The sequence below is a fragment of the Saimiri boliviensis genome, chromosome 8 (assembly GCF_048565385.1).
Source record: "Saimiri boliviensis isolate mSaiBol1 chromosome 8, mSaiBol1.pri, whole genome shotgun sequence".
NCBI lineage: Eukaryota > Metazoa > Chordata > Mammalia > Primates > Cebidae > Saimiri > Saimiri boliviensis.
In genome coordinates this window covers 4966108-4981915 of record NC_133456.1, presented here as the reverse complement: position 1 = coordinate 4981915, position 15808 = coordinate 4966108, and the positions used below count along the sequence as shown (strand labels likewise).

General features: G+C 43.3%; 1 protein-coding gene across 3 annotated transcripts in view; it reads right to left on the bottom strand.

Moving 5' to 3' along the window:
- Positions 1–15808, bottom strand: part of ARHGEF3 (Rho guanine nucleotide exchange factor 3) — a 341163-nt gene that overhangs the window by 154000 nt on the left and 171355 nt on the right. For all 3 annotated transcript variants that reach the window (XM_074403626.1, XM_010347004.3, XM_003936543.4), the window contains one exon: positions 5842–5904. In XM_074403626.1, coding sequence (XP_074259727.1) covers positions 5842–5904 — 63 coding nt within the window. The remainder of the gene's footprint in view (positions 1–5841; positions 5905–15808) is intronic.

Here is a 15808-nt window from a genome sequence, read left to right as displayed (position 1 = left end):
CACCAGTCGAGAGAGGAGTGTGGGCCCTGTCAGGGGCTCTCCTAAAGAGTGGCAGGAAGGGAGGAGGGGAGAAGCAAATGTCCCACCTCGAGTCACAGTCTTAGCAAGGGACTGACCATGTAGTGGGGAGAGAGAAGGGCCAGGGAAAGCCAAAAACAATCTCCCATGCCTGTGAGATTCCACACAAGACACTCGACCGCTCTAAACTTCATTTCCACTTCACTGCCAGAAGCAGAGTATAAACCTGTTCACAGATTATAAAAATAGTCCTACTCTTTTAGCCAGGAATTTCCTATCTCAAACTTTATCCTACTGATAAAAGAGATTACACAGACATGTTCCTGGATACCCATCAGTATTACTTACAATAGTGAAAAGTTGGAACTTATCTAAATAGCCAGTAAAGGATCCATGGAATAGATTTAAATAAACCTATTTGAGAAAGTACTCTATTGTTATTAAAAATAATATTCTTACAGAATATTTCATATGATGACATGTTCTTAACATAGTAAGTGGAACATACACAAATAAATTGATCTGTGCTACAATCTCTCTCTCTCTCTCTCTCTCTCTCTCTTGAGATAGGGTCTCTCTCTTTCTTTTTGAGATAGGGTCTCTGTCACCCAGCCTGGAGTGCCGCGGCATGATCACGGCTCACTGCAGTAACCTCCCAGGCTCAAGCAATCCTCCCACCCAGTAGCGGGGGCTGCAGGCATGCATCATCATACCTGGCTAATTTTTAATTTTTCTGTAGAAACAGGGTCTCCCTGTGTTGCCCAGACTGGTCTTGAACTTCTGGGCTCCAGTGATCCTCTCACCTCAGCCTCCCAAAGTACTGGGATTATAGGCATGAGCCACTATGCCTGCCCGATCTTAATTTTTAAAAACTTTGTATGCTTACATACATTTTAAAAGCTGGTTAAAAATATATGTGCTATTTAGAGATATATGTGCATAGTGAGTTTACAGACAGGCAAAGTAGAAATAAACATCAAACTGTGTAAAGCAAAAGTTTTGCAAGGGTCTTCGGTATCACCGTTAAAGACGTATTTCTTCAGTTGCATTGGTAGCTATGTGGGGTTTTCTATTAGCTTTATACCATTTGTATGTCTGAAATATTTCATAATGAAAAAATTTAAAGGTTTGTATATAATGACAGGAAGAAAACACATCAACTGTAGCTATGGCTTTGAGGTGGGATTGTCAAACTATTGTTCATATTTTCCATTTTTTCTAGAGAACATATATTCTCTTTTATTTTTACATTTGATCACTGGAGGCTATTTTTATTTCCACCCAAAGCACATTTGTTTTATGAGAAAGAATGCCTGGTGCTGAGCTGCACCCTGCAGCGGGTGTTCTGGCACCGAGGGCCTTTCCTGGGGTGACATGAGCTACAGCATCTCCTGGCCATTAGAATTTAAACTAGAAAAGTGCTGTGGGGGAGGCAAGCTCACTGAAACCAACCTACTCATATCCTCTGACGTGAGAGGAGATTCGTAGGCGGCTGCTGGGAGCCTTCTCCACTCAGCAGATTGCTCTCAAAAGCGTACGTTGCTTTTTACTTTCCCTCAGAAATAGTGTGTGTTCTAACCCACCAGGAAGTTGGGGGCCCAGCTAGGGGATTGGGTGAGGCGGTGGGAAAAAATAGTGACCTATTATATCATCAACTAGCACTGACTCTCCAGTCAGAATTCATTTTTCACCAAGTGCTGGGGGTGGAGGGCCAGAAAACAATTATTTGGAGATACGTCACCCATCACGAGCTTTAAGACCCTTCCAGTTCCCTCTGTAAGAGAAACTCTTACCATGGGATCTTGGCTGGCATCCATGAATCCCCTGAAATCACACATCAATCTTGTAAAATTTCCTGTGCTATCATCAGATGCCTGAAAGAGTAAGTGACGCATCCCCCAAACAATCAAGGATCCTTGTTCTGTAAGAATAAGCTCTTTTCTTAGCTTACCCTCTCCTGTTTGGGTCAAGTTCCATAGGAGGTTAGAGAGAGGGGCTCAGTAGGAAAACTCCCTTCCAGGCACCTCTCAGAATCATTATCTGAGGTCTTAAAATAAAGCAAGATGTCACTGGGAATGTTTGGTGTTATCACTCAGATACCCTGAAGGCAGTGGTCCCTGGGCCATGGAAACAGGCTGCACAGCAAGAGGTGAGTGGCCGGCAGGCAAGCAAGCAAAGTTTCATCTGTATTTACAGCCACTCTCCATCTCTCTCATTACCTCCTGAGCTCCGCCTCCTGTCAGATCAGCTGCGGAGACTTAAGATCAGGCGTCCCCAAACTTTTTACACAGGGGACCAGTTCACTGTCCCTCAGACCGTTGGAGGGCCGCCACATACTGTGCTCCTCTCACTGATCACCAATGAAAGAGGTGCCCCTTCCTGAAGTGCGGCGGGGGGCTGGATAAATGGCCTCAGGGGGCCGCATACGGCCCGCGGGCTGTAGTTGGAGGACACCTGCTTTAGATTTTAGATTCTCATAGGAGCACACACCCTATTGTCAACTGCACATGCAAGGGATCCAGGTTGCGGCTCCTTATGAGATTTAATGCCTGATGATCTGTCACTATCTCTTGTTAACTGCTAACAGGACTGCCTAGTTGCAGGAAAGCAAGCTCAGGTCTCCCACTGATTCTACATTATGATGGGTGGTGTAATTATTTCATTATGTATTACAATGTAATAATGATATAAATGCAGTACACAATAAATGTAAAGTGCTTGAATTCACCTGAAACCATTCCCCCAATCCCACTCAGTCAGTGGAACACCGGCTTCCACAAAACTGGTCCCCGGTGTCAAAAAGGCTGCTATAGGGCATTTACTTTTTAAACAAAGGGGGATTTAGTCTGTGTTAATATTTCCCACTTTAAGTCACAGATGTATTTCTTTAAAAGAGGTATACATTAGGTGAGTTCACTGTTTGTTTTGTTTTTTAACCCATCAACAGTATTTATCAAGAATCTACCATGTACCCAGCCTTGGGCTGGGACTCAATGAAAACTTGACTATGATCTCCAAAGACCTGTCCCCTCACCTAGCAATTTCTTGTTCAAAGCACACATCTGGTGAATGTCTTACGACTTACCAAATGGAATAAAAATGGAGAGTTACTCATATTTACTTTCCCAAACCCTCGCGTCCTCTGGTATGAGTCATCCAGTGGGACTCACCTTTTTTTTTTTTTTTTTTTTTTTTTTAAGATACTTTCCACTATACATAGAAACAGTTTGAAAACAGCTCTTCAGGAATACTGCCAGTTAGCTCAGGGACAGTGACTTTATTGGATACCATTATTTAAATGTACAAAGATAAAGGTCCTTTGAGTAGCCCACAGAGGCCACTTACTCATTAGAGCAATTAATTTATTGGACTCAGATATTCATTCCACCATTGTTGCCTTTATGGCAAATCCTCTTCTCCTGTGTGGCTCTATCTACCATTTAATTCCATCCAACTCATCTCTTTTGAGTGCCTGCTGGGAGCGAGTTACTTAAATTTAGTCATATTCTCTCCATGGCCACATCTGGATCTGTCACACCCTCTGTCACCACCGTATGACTCTTAACGGTGAGTGGAATCTGCAAAACAGCAGTTTTCAGGTTCCTCCAACAGCTCTTAGAATTCTTCCAACTTCTGCAATTATTATAACACTATGTGGCAATAAATGGAGGAAACTCAGCCCTGGTTGTCAAGATTCAGGAAAAATGCCAGGTAAATCAGAAATGAGTCTGCCCAGCGCTGAGTCCCTAAGCATAGGGATTGGCCATGTTGGTGGTAACGGGGTAGATTTATCTTCTATACAAGTCTCTTTACTGTGACAAAACATAATAGATGAGATGGTTAAGAAAAAGGGAAACATCATCCACAGCTGCATGAGGAGAAAAGAAGCCAGACTGTTCATTATCTGAGGCTTGTGACCTTGAAGGGAAGTCAAGGCCATTGATGCCACTCAAGACAAAAATCAAATCACAATTCATAAAGCGCAAATAATCCTTTAATACAAGGTTGGTGGTTCTTCGGTAGAAAGCATCAAGAGACATGCTTTCCTGAAAAACAGACATCAATATATGCTTGGGGGAAAATGTAACGTGAGGCATGATCTTAGAAGTGACCTGGATTGAAGTCTTGCCTGAGTCACTACACCTCCAGGGCTTCCACTTTATTATAATTTGCAGAGGGGACTGGAATAAACACACGGTGGCTAGGGGCTCTATAAATTCTGACAGTCTTTAAATGCTGAAAATCTTTAAATTCTAAAAGTAAATGACCACAAAATTAAAAAGATTCAAATGCAAAAAAAATCTTACTGCTGAGAGGAATTCCATAGACTTCAGCTGTCAATAACAAAATATTCAATGAGTAAAGTAAAACCCAGAGGAACATCATCTTTTTGTCCTGTTCACCACAGCAACCTAGTAAACTGGCCCAACGCTATCAGTCTGAGGGTCTAAAGGTTGGAACAAGCAAACGCCATATGGTAAATCAGACACGCAAGTACATTAATGCCAGTTCAAGCTCTATCACGGCTGTTTGCATCACAGAAAACACTGCAGTAATTAAAACTAGCTAATAGAGCATTGTTCACACTGGTAAATAATGTTACCAATTAAGTACCTAACAAACCATATCCAATGAGTTTCCTTTTCACAATGATTTTGGAAGGTCTGATCCCAAACCTTTTTTATTTTAAAACAAATGAAGGAACAGAGGTTCAGAGAAGGAAAGTGATTCGTCCAAGGTATGCTGTTAATTACAGGCAGAGCCAGAACCATGACTCAGTTCTTTATTCCTAGCATGAAAGCCTTCTCATCTCTTAAGACTAGCTTTCACGGTCTCCACAGAGGAGAGAGAGCAGGGCCTAATGTGAGATGGATCCACAGAGCACAGTGATTAAAACCCCCAAGGATGTGCAGATGATGAATAGACAGGGGGAGCCCAGGGAGGTCCTGAATTCCTACTCCACCTCCCAGCCCCTGGATAATGAGGGCATCAGAGGCCGAGGTAGCCTTCCCAGTTGCATCAGTGGGGAGACAAGGTGACCACACAAAGAAAGCTAGGAAATTAAGTATCCAAGGACACATTCTGAAACAAAGCCAAGGAAGCTTTTCCACCTTGATCATCACCAACAGTCAACTACCAAGTCATCTGAGCATCTTCTGCAAACTTCTAATTTTAAAGAAAAGCACAATGAGGCAAACATTTGGTGGGTGCCCAGTATGTATCAGACCATGTTTAGCATTCTCACTTTTATTATTTTATTTGACCCTCTCCCAAATTTTGCCAGGTCAAATCTTTTCATCCCTGTTTTCCAGATGAGAAAACAGGTAAGGAAAGGTGTCACACAGATGGTTCAGTACAGAATCTTGATTCAAACTAAGATCTGCTGATCCAAAGCCACTCAACTCCACTATGCTACTGGAGTCTTCTTCCAGCCTTTGGGCCATTCTGCTGCCTGAGCCAGGCCAAGCCACTAACTTCCCCCAAAAGAGGGACAAACATCTGTTCCATCTTTTGAAACCAGCCTCTAAAAGAGCACACTGGTGTTTATCTAGATTCTACCCAGATGTACTGAGTTCATAACTCATTTTATGAGAGAATAGACACAGGTAAGAAACAACTTGGCTTGGAAGTTTAAGTTGGCCACACAGCTTTCTCCCGTGAAATAAAATGATTTTTAGTTAAAAAAAAAAAAAATTTCCCTGGGTCACAACTTCCATAGTCAGATCCTGGAAGCACACTTCAAGCACAGAGCACATTAGCAAATAACCTTCAGAGAAGCGAGATGCTCTCGGCGCCAGGGGAGGTAGAAAGGTCTATACTTACACTTATGTCGAGACTGCAAAGGCTAACAGCATCTTCATCTTGGGTGCTCTGCTTCCGTTTTCGCTGCAAAACGAATGAAAAACCAAAGTTCAAAGGTAAATAGGGATTATGGCTTTGATTAAGGCAAGAAAAAAGTAATCAAATAATAGCACACGCAGTCCTTATCATTTCTACTGTGTTACCAAAAACCTTTAACCAAACTATGTAAAAAAAAAATTTTTTTTTTTTTTTGAGACGGAGTCTCATTCTGTCACCTAGGCTGGCATGCAGTGGCGTGATCTCGGCTAACTGCAACCTCTGCCTCCTGAGTTCAAGTGATTCTCCTGCCTCAGCCTCCTGAGTAGCTGGGATTACAGGCATGCACCTCCATGTACAGCTAATTTTTGTATTTTTAGTAGAGACAGAGTTTCACCATGTTGATCAGGCTGGTCTTGAACTCCTGACCTCATGATCTGCCAACATCAGCCTCCCAAAGTGCTGGGATTACAGCAAGCCACTGCCCCCAGGCAGCCTGTAAATTAACACTTCTAAGAAAGCCTAAGAAGTTGTGAGAAAATATTAAGCTCCAGGATAATTGGTTTGCGTTACTGTTATTATTCTTATGCATGCTGTTATAGTTTGTTTCTTTTTGAGTTTCCTTTTTTTCTAAATGTCTCCATATATCAAAGCTCAAAAATGTAGATACAAAGTTCAGATTCTGACTAACTTGGAAGAGGAGATTAGATTGGAAAGAAAATCTAATTCACTTGAAGATATTCCATTTTTAGAGCTGCTTTGTACTTAGCTAATTTAAATTTGTTCTAAATCTTATCCAGGTCCTAATGCAATCACAGAACCATAATGTTGAAAAGAAACCTAGACATTTTCTCCAACTTCCCTACTTTATAGCCATACAATTTTTTAAAAGTTATTACTTGGACTGAAGACAATTCTATTTGAAATGAATCTATAAATCTATGACCAAGGCAGTCTGCCAGCCAAGTTAGATGTGAAAAAGTCTCCTTTTTCTCTTTCCTTTCTTCTTTCCTCCTTTCCTTTCTTTTCTTCCTTCCTTTCTTTCTCTTTCCTGCCTTCCTTTTTTTCTTTCTTTCTTTTCTCTCTCTCTCTTTCTTTATTTTTTTTCCACAGGGTCTCCCTCTGTTGCCTAGGCTGGAGTGCAGTGGTGTGAACACAGCTCACTGCAGCCTTGACCTCTTGGGCTCAAGCAATCCTCTTGCCTCAGCCTGCCAAGGAGCTGGGACCACGGGAGTACAACTCCACACCAGGCTCATTTTATTTTTGGTAGAGATAGGTTCTTGCTATGTTACCCAGGCTGGTCTCAAACTCCTGGGCTCAAATGATCCTCCTGCCTTGACCTCCCAAAGTGCGGGGATTACAGGAGTGTCCTACCTACCCTGCCCCTTTTCCTCTCGTAAGAAAAAAATAAATTTAATCTATAAGCCACAATAAAGCTCATCAAAGATGCATTCACCTCTCTTCTGTACCCCCAGCTCAACCAACCAGTCAAGTGTTTCTTCAGTCCCTAACCTGTGACTTCCTAAGTCTTCTGATGTTACTTAGAAGAAAGGTATCAGAAGACCAGAATCACTGGCATGGGGTTACAAGAGAGTCTGAAGAGTTCTGTAGTCTTCAATCCCTAATGGAGTCTGCGTCCCCCTCCTCTAATGGAACCGTGAGCTTGAACAAAGGCAGAGGCTAGAAAGCAAAAAGAACTGCTCTTTTCTATATTACTATAATTCTTCTATTATTTTTTCACTTCAATTTAACAAAGGTTTGTTGAGCATCTACTATGTGCCAGGTCCTGTGTTTGCTCCCAGGAATGCAAAAGTCAGAAACTCCTATGGTAAAGAACCTCACACTCATGTAGGAGAGACAGGGCTATTATGATGAACTATAATACAGTAAGAGCCAAACACTCTAGAGAAAGTAACTTTGCTTCTCTGAGTCACCTTTTCTCAACTCTAAGGTGCGAGCAGAGGTGGTAGTGATGACATTACCTTCTATTTTCAAAGGAAGAGGGGTAAATATAGTAATACATTTTAGAGCTTAGTAGAGTGCCTGGTACACAGTAGGTGCTTAAAACATGGTTTGGAGGTCTCTGGAAGGACAGTGAGGGACGTCTTTCCAGAGGAGGAGGCATTTGAATAGACCTAAAAGAGGAATAAGAGTTTGTCACACAGGGCCGGGTGCAGTGGCTCAAGCCTGTAATCCCAGCACTTTGGGAGGCCGAGGCGGGTGGATCACGAGGTCGAGAGATCAAGACCATCCTGGTCAACATGGCGAAACCCCATCTCTACTAAAAATACAAAAAATTAGCTGGGCCTGGTGGTGCGTGCCTGTAATCCCAGCTACTCAGGAGGCTGAGGCAGGAGAATTGCCTGAACCCAGGAGGCGGAGGTTGCGGTGAGCCGAGATCGCGCCATTGCACTCCAGCCTGGGTAACAAGAGCGAAACTCCGTCTCAAAAAAAAAAAAAAAAAAAAAAAAGAGTTTGTCATACAAAGATGGGGAAGAGATTGGGGTTTCTTTTTGCTAAGCAGCTACCTAGATATTTAAAATCCAAAGGGTCCACATGGCCCTATCAGAGCACTGGCGCTCCCGATCTATGCACTTGTCCACTAAAGTGGTGCAGCGTGTAGCAGAATCACCTGAGGAATGATTCGGAGATGCTGACGCCAGGAGCCATCCCCAGGAATGCTTACTCAGCCACGTGGTAGGCTGCCCATTAATCTGCATTAACAAGCTCACCCAGTGACTTTTAGGAAGTCCAACACTCCACTCGAGGTCCTTAGCGGGAAGCCTCAACAAGATGCTAATCACGACTCCGGGCACAGTATGCCATATTTGTACAGGGCCCTGACCCTTACTGATTCACTATCCAGATATAGTTAAAAACAGCACTTCAGTTCCAGTGAAACCAATTCACCAGCTTACATTTATATGGTGACTTTTTGAGCTAGATATGGTATGGGATAATTTCCATTCTACAGGTTAATAAACTGAGGTCAGGAGAGAGAAGCAATTTGCTCACAGTTACGTAGTTACAGCGTAACACTCTGAATCCAGGATTCTAATTCCCAGGGCCAAGCCTTTTACGTACACTGTTCAAAGCAGTGGTGGCAAATAGGTTATGTCTCACTTGCCATTCAGAATGTCTGGTAATGTCTGCTTGAGCAACGTACTGAAAAGGACTGCACAGCATAGCAAGTCAGAGAATGCTGTGATCACAGTTAGCAACATGTGCTGGGCAACTAATTGGGCATGGCAGCAAGCATGTCCTCCTGCCTAGAGTAACCCCACGCCCTTCCTGAGTTCTGCTTCTCCTGCCTTGGGAGGCTATAATATTACACCTGGGATCTTGGGAGGTATCAGGAGGAGGTTGAGACTCTGGGATGTTATCTGTAGAGCAGAAGTAATGCTTTCCTGGTTAGGCTGTTGTAAGGATCATAGATGTTGGGTGACAAGATCTGGCACATAGTAGGTGCAAAGTAAGTGGCAGCTCCTGTTATGAACTGTCCAGACTGTAGGTTACGCCCATACATGCTGCAACCTGGTATTACCAGATTACTGAGTTTTATGGTGCTACAGTTCTATTCCTAGAGCTTATGATTTTGTCAGCCTGACATGTTGACAGTAGCCTAGATGCACACTGATGCGGGGGGGGAGGGGGCGGAATAAGAGAAGCTCTCTTCCTCACAGCCATGCAACCCTCTCCAGACCAATTCAATACACTACCCAGTGTTGGAGCCCAGCCTCATGAGCTCCCCTAACCCAGTTCCTGCTACACTGCCACCTGCCCCAAGTATCAAATCCGGAAGACAAATGGCCTCCAATGGTCTTTTTAATTCAGCCATAGAGAGTTGATCCAGGTTAGAATGATCTCCTTAAGGAAGCCACACATTTTATAAAATAAAAACTGTATGGATTAAAAAAATGAATTTTCTTTTTCAATTTTCTTACATAGAGAGGTGACTGGCCACTGCTAGCAACAAAAAAGTAGCCTGAAGTTTAAACTCTGGGCTCAGAACAAAAATTTCACAAACCATAGCTTAGTCATTTGTTCAATTGCTCTGTGTTTACTGAGCACTTTTTACATGCAAAGCCCGATTCTGGGTCCTGGGATATAGCAGTGAATGAGCCAGGCATGTCTTCTGCCCGCTGGTTTGGAGTAAAAATAAAACAAAGTAATTACAGACTGTCTCTGTTATGAATGAATCATACAAGGTGCTAAGAGAGAGGCCAGCAGGGCAGATCCATTTTAGAAAGATAATTTTATTGGTCTGTTTTCTGGGTTTCGGTTGACCTTTTCATGAGACATAAGCCCATGAAAGCAGGACTTGGTCAATCATCATCACAGTCCCAGAGCCTGGGACAATCCCTGGGACAAAGCCAGCCTCCCTTCAAATAGCATTTCTGGATTTTCTCGATGCTCTTGGTCCTCTTCCCTTTGCTTGTCCTCTTCACTAATTGCCCAACTCCAGCGGGTCACAGGAGGAGAGTAGAAAGGACCAATGGGCAACCAGGTGAAGAAGAGCGTGCAGGTGGAAAAGCCACACACAGGCATTTCATGTTCTACCCAGGAACTAGGATTTCTAGACCATTGGGATGCTGAGCTCATGCCAGTGATCTGCAGAGCACCTTATGGAAGAAATCACCAGTTGGAAGTAAGTCATGGAAGCGTAAACAAATGAGCATCTCAGAAACCAGAGAGTGCAACAGGACACTGCACTCACTTTGAACTTCACTGAAGCTATTAATAATGACAATAATTCAGACTGATAATAATGGAAACTTTAGCCTATTGAACACTCACTACATGTCAGGCACAGAGCTAAATCCTTATATGCATGACCTCATTCAATCCTCATAACTACCCCAGGAGGTAGGTAGATATGAACGCTCAAAAAGGGTCAGGAATTTGATTAGCAAGTGGCAGAGCCTGGATTCAAATCTGGTTCTGTCCTACTTCAAACTATGTGTTTCCCCACCATACTGTCCCATCCCAGAGTCTGGGATGGCACATCAGACCTGCACAGAAGGTCTAAGAAGGTGTTGAGCATGAGGAATATGGCAAGAAAATAATTTGTATTCTACTAGAGAGACTAGTCTTCAAGACCACAGCACACACTGTCTAGACCAAATCAATTTTGTGGTCTTTTCTAGTTTTAAGAGCTATCAGGTAGCAGGCATTGGTGGCAAACATTGGTGGCAAATAGGTTATGTCTCACTTGCCATCCAGAATGTCTGGTAGTGTCTACTTAGAGCACTGTATTGAGAAGGATTGCACAGCATAGCAAGCCACAGAATGCTGTGATCACAACTAGCAACATGTGCTGCGGAATGAATCGGAGCAGAGCGGCAAGTGTGTCCCGCTGTCTAGAATAACCCCATTCCCTTCCTGAGTTCTGCTTCTCCTGCCTTGGGAGGCTACAGTATTATACCTGGGATCTTGGGAGGTATCAGGAGGAGGCTGAGACTCTGAGATGTTATCTGTAGAGTAGAAATTAATGCCTTTCAGGTTAGGCTGATATGAGGATTATATATGTTGGGTGACAAGACCTGGCACATAGTAAGTGCACAGTAAGTGAATGCTCCTGTTAGGAACGGCCCACAGGAAGTAAAAAATGCCATTTTACTTCCTCTGCATCAGAAACCACTGATCAGTTACCTGGGGGCGTTCCCAGGCAGGAAGGGCACCGTGTGTGAACTGTGCATTTGCACACTGGGTCTGACAGGTTCCCAGCCAATTTGAGGAGCCAAGGACCCACCCTGTTATTCTTGTCAAATTTACTGAAGCAAATGCACAGTCCACTTCCCTTTCAACCACGAAAACAAAGCACCTTGGGTGAGCCCAATAATTGTGCTGTGGTCTCTGCGCTCCGATTTCAGCACAAAACTTTAACCCCTCAGTGCCCTGTGCTGAGCAGTAGGTCAGTGAATAATATCTAAATGGGTGTCTTAAAGAATAACTAAAGGCTGCCAGTGATTTTGAGGCGACACCTTACCCTTTCATTAACCACCTGATGGCAATAGGGTAACCTAAATTAAATTTTAAAACCTCAAAAGTGAAGGTCATTGAAGGCTGAAATTCTTGAACCTCAAATCTCCTTGGAGATAAAATCTGCCCATTCGGCCAGGCGTGGTAGCTCAGCCTGTAATCCCAGCACTTTGGGAGGCCAAGGTGGGTGGATCACAAGGTCAAGAGATCAAGACCATCCTGACCAACATAGTGAAACCCCTCCTCTACTAAAAATACAAACATTAGCTGGGTGTGGTGGCGCGTGCCTGTAATCCCAGCTACTCGAGAGGCTAAGGCAGAAGAATGGCTTGAACCTGGGAGATGGAGGTTGAAGTGAGCTGAGATTGTGCCACTGCCACTGCACTCGAGCCTGGCAACAGAGCAAGACTCCATCTCAAAAAAAAAAAAAAAAAAAAAAACCCTGCCCATTCAAGCTAAGATTCTTGCTTTTCAAATAAGAGGTTTTTGTTTGTTTGTTTTTTTTCCCTTGCCAGTGGGGGCATTTATTTTCCTTACAATGCATAGACATGTTAAAAGAAATTACAGTTGTTTAGACATTGGTCCAAGTGGGATATTGGCCATTTCCACTCCTATGAAAAGGAATGTCAGATCTGTTCAAGGGTGAGGCACATCCCTGACCAGTGAATCTATCTATGCACTGCCCTGGGTGACAGAATGGGGACTCAGTCTCTGTGCTTTAAGAGGAAGTAATCCAAGATTGATAACACCTCAGATGGAAAGGAAACAGCCAGCTGAAGCAAACCCTAAATAAATTTAATGGGCACCTGACCCCTTTTTCTCAATGTCATGTGCCTATATGGGAGCGGGGAGAAAGGTAGTCACAGAGGAGAATTTGTGGGAACAATAGACCCGCACACAGTCTCTTAAGTCCTTAGCCCTGCAGGTTATATATTTGATACAGACACTTTCTAGAAACACTCAGGTGCTGAAAAAACCCTGTTGTGCTTCTTAAAAAAGCAACCAAGGGCTCCCTTAGCTAATTTCCAATAGAGCAAAGTCCTGTGCATATTCCAGTGTGAGGTCTCATGGAGATATGGGTATTCCTGGAAGGATCAGGTGAGCATCGCCAGAGACTCGTTACTGTCTCTGCTTGAGAGATCCTGCTAGCTTGACCTTCACCTGAACCTTCTGACCCACTTTCACAAATTGTTTCTGCCACACTCTGTGGCTATCTCTTTTTAGAATTGGCTACCTTCTGATAGCACAAGGCAGACATGTGAATCTCATCGGTAAATAACCCACGAACAAACTGCTTTTTCAGTTGTCCTGGGAAAGACTCTCTGTGAAGAGCACGGATTCTATCCTCACCCGATGATTTTCAGAAGAGCTGGCTGTGGTCCAAGCCTGAGTAGCATATCCCCACCTGGCTTAGCTTCCACCCTCTCCAGACCTCCTTCGAGGTTTTGAGAGAATCGCCAGGTGCCTTCCAATACAAAAGTGAAGGGAAGCAGATGCTGGAACTGGGCACCTACTATGAACCCAGGACTGTGCTCTCAGTTTAATGGACTGTGCCATTTAAGCTTCTCCTCAGCCTGCTTTAAGTAAGCCTTGTGGTGTTCATTTTACAGAGAGGGACACCGAGGTTCAGGAAGGCTTAAGCAACTTGCTCAAGGTCACAGAGTGAGTGAGTGCTGGAGAGGATTTTCTGGAGGCCACCCTGACTGCCAAACCACTGACCTTTCTGCCATAGGACGCTATTTCTCTTTTTCCATTATTTACAAAAATCTACATTTGCTTTAAATTAATACATTAAAATCATGTAAAATACATTGAAATATTTGTTTAACGTCTGGGCGGGGTGGCTCATGCCTGTAATCCCAGCACTTTGGGAGGCCGAGGCAGGTGGATCACCTGAGTTCAGGTGATCCAGACCAGCCTGGCCAACATGGTGAAACCCCATCTCTACCAAAAATGCAAAAATTGGCCAGGTGTGGTGGCATCCACCTGTAATGCCAGCTACCCCGGAGGCTGAGGCAGGAGAATCACTGGAACTCTAGAGGCAGAGGCTTCAGTGAGCCGATATTGAGCCGCTGCACTCCAGCCTGGGCGACAGAGCAAGATTTCGTCTCAATAAATAAATAAACAAATATTTGTTTAAAACCATATGTGTTTTAAAACAATATAAAAAGGTTTACAAGGCATTTATCTACATACTGCAAGGAAACTAAGAGCATAAGTGAGACGACAGTTCAAAATCCAGCTCCACCTCTGCTACTTGGTGTGACCTTGGGCAAGTTACTTCTTTATTCCTTCATTCACTCAACAAATATTTACTGAGCATTTACTATGTGCCAGGCAGGTTCTAGGTGTATGGGATAGGTCAGTGTCTATAGAACAGTTCTATAAGCTTTGGTTTTCTCCATCATGGAGATATTTCAAGGATTAAAGGAAATAGAATATTTAGAACAGAGCCAGACATATGGCAAGAGATTTTTAAAATGTACTTACTATTGTTACTGTGGTTATTACAGTAATTACTATTACTACTACTGTCACTGACATAATTATTTTGTTGTTATTTGATGTTGAGAGGCAGGCAGAGAGGGCATTAGAATTGGGGGATCCTGCAGAACGATGGGCAGGAGACCTGAGATGCTGCCTGACTCTCTCCAACTACTCAGGGCTCAGAGGGCTATCCAAAAACACTCTCTGGATACCTTTAGTCACATTCGCACTGTGTCGTTCCCACGTCTTTCACAGAGACAAGGGCTACTGCAAGCCAGACTTAATTTTAAATGGCCGAGATTGAATTGATTAGTGTCAGAACAACTCTGTTATTTAATCACTGGGCTTTTTCTATTTAATAACCAAGTGACCAGAACAGCGAAAACACACTGATTGAGAGAGTGCAGCTCCTGACTTGGCAGCAAATAGTCCCTGATTAGTCATTTGTAATTATTAAATTCAAACCAGATCTTGAACCTTTTTGATTTATCTTTTTGCTGGCAAACAGCTTTGGTGGTTTCAGAGGCTTTGATGCCTTGCCTTTCATCTGCTCCTTCTTTGGGGAAAGATTAGCAAAAGGATTTTGTGTTCTTGTACTCGCCCTTAGCAAGTACTTGACTCGCTAAATTCACGTTTTAGCAGGGACAGGATCCACGCTTTGTTTTTCTCCAGTCTGAAGCTCCAGAAGTGAATGGGAGAATTGAGAAAGGGAACCCCAACTCTATTTTAAAAAATACACACACTAAAAAAAAAAAAAAAAATAGAGACAAGGTCTATGTTTTGCAGGCTGGTCTCGAACTCCTAAGCTCAAGCAATCCTATCGCCTCCACTTCCCAAGGCGCTGGGATTACAGGTGTGAGCCACCGTGCTCAGCCCCTGCTCCATTTTTAATACAGTATTTTTCATTTTTCTTTTCCTTATTTTTAAAACATCCTCCCTTTTCCAGCATCCAGGAACCCTTGGTCCCTTTTTTATTAAGCTCTCTTCAATGTGCTCACAGGGTGGAGCAATGGGAAATCATGATGTTTTCTGAGCTATGGGCAAATAAATTTTAACAAATATAATGTGCAATTGTGAGCTCAGATACCACCAACTATAGGTTGAAGATATTAGGTAGGCTCTATAGTCAGTGTTTGTGAGTTTACATCTTAGTTAAGCCATCTATTTGTCATGGAACCTTAAGCGTATCACTTTACCTCTCTGTACCCATTTCCTCATCTATAAAATGAGGACACTAAATAGTACCTCTCTCCTAAGATTGTTGTGAGAGTTAACAGATCAATGTGGGTAAAGAGCTTAGCACAATGCCTGGCCCTCAGTAACTACTCAAATATTAACTATTAATGGTAATAGTAGCAACAGCAGCAGTAAGAGCAAATGAGTACAACCACGGGGTGAGGGGGAGTGGAGTGGGGGGGCGAATAATTAACATGTCTAAATGTCTGCTCATTAACTTGATGTTGGCAACCTAGGAAAAGCCCCC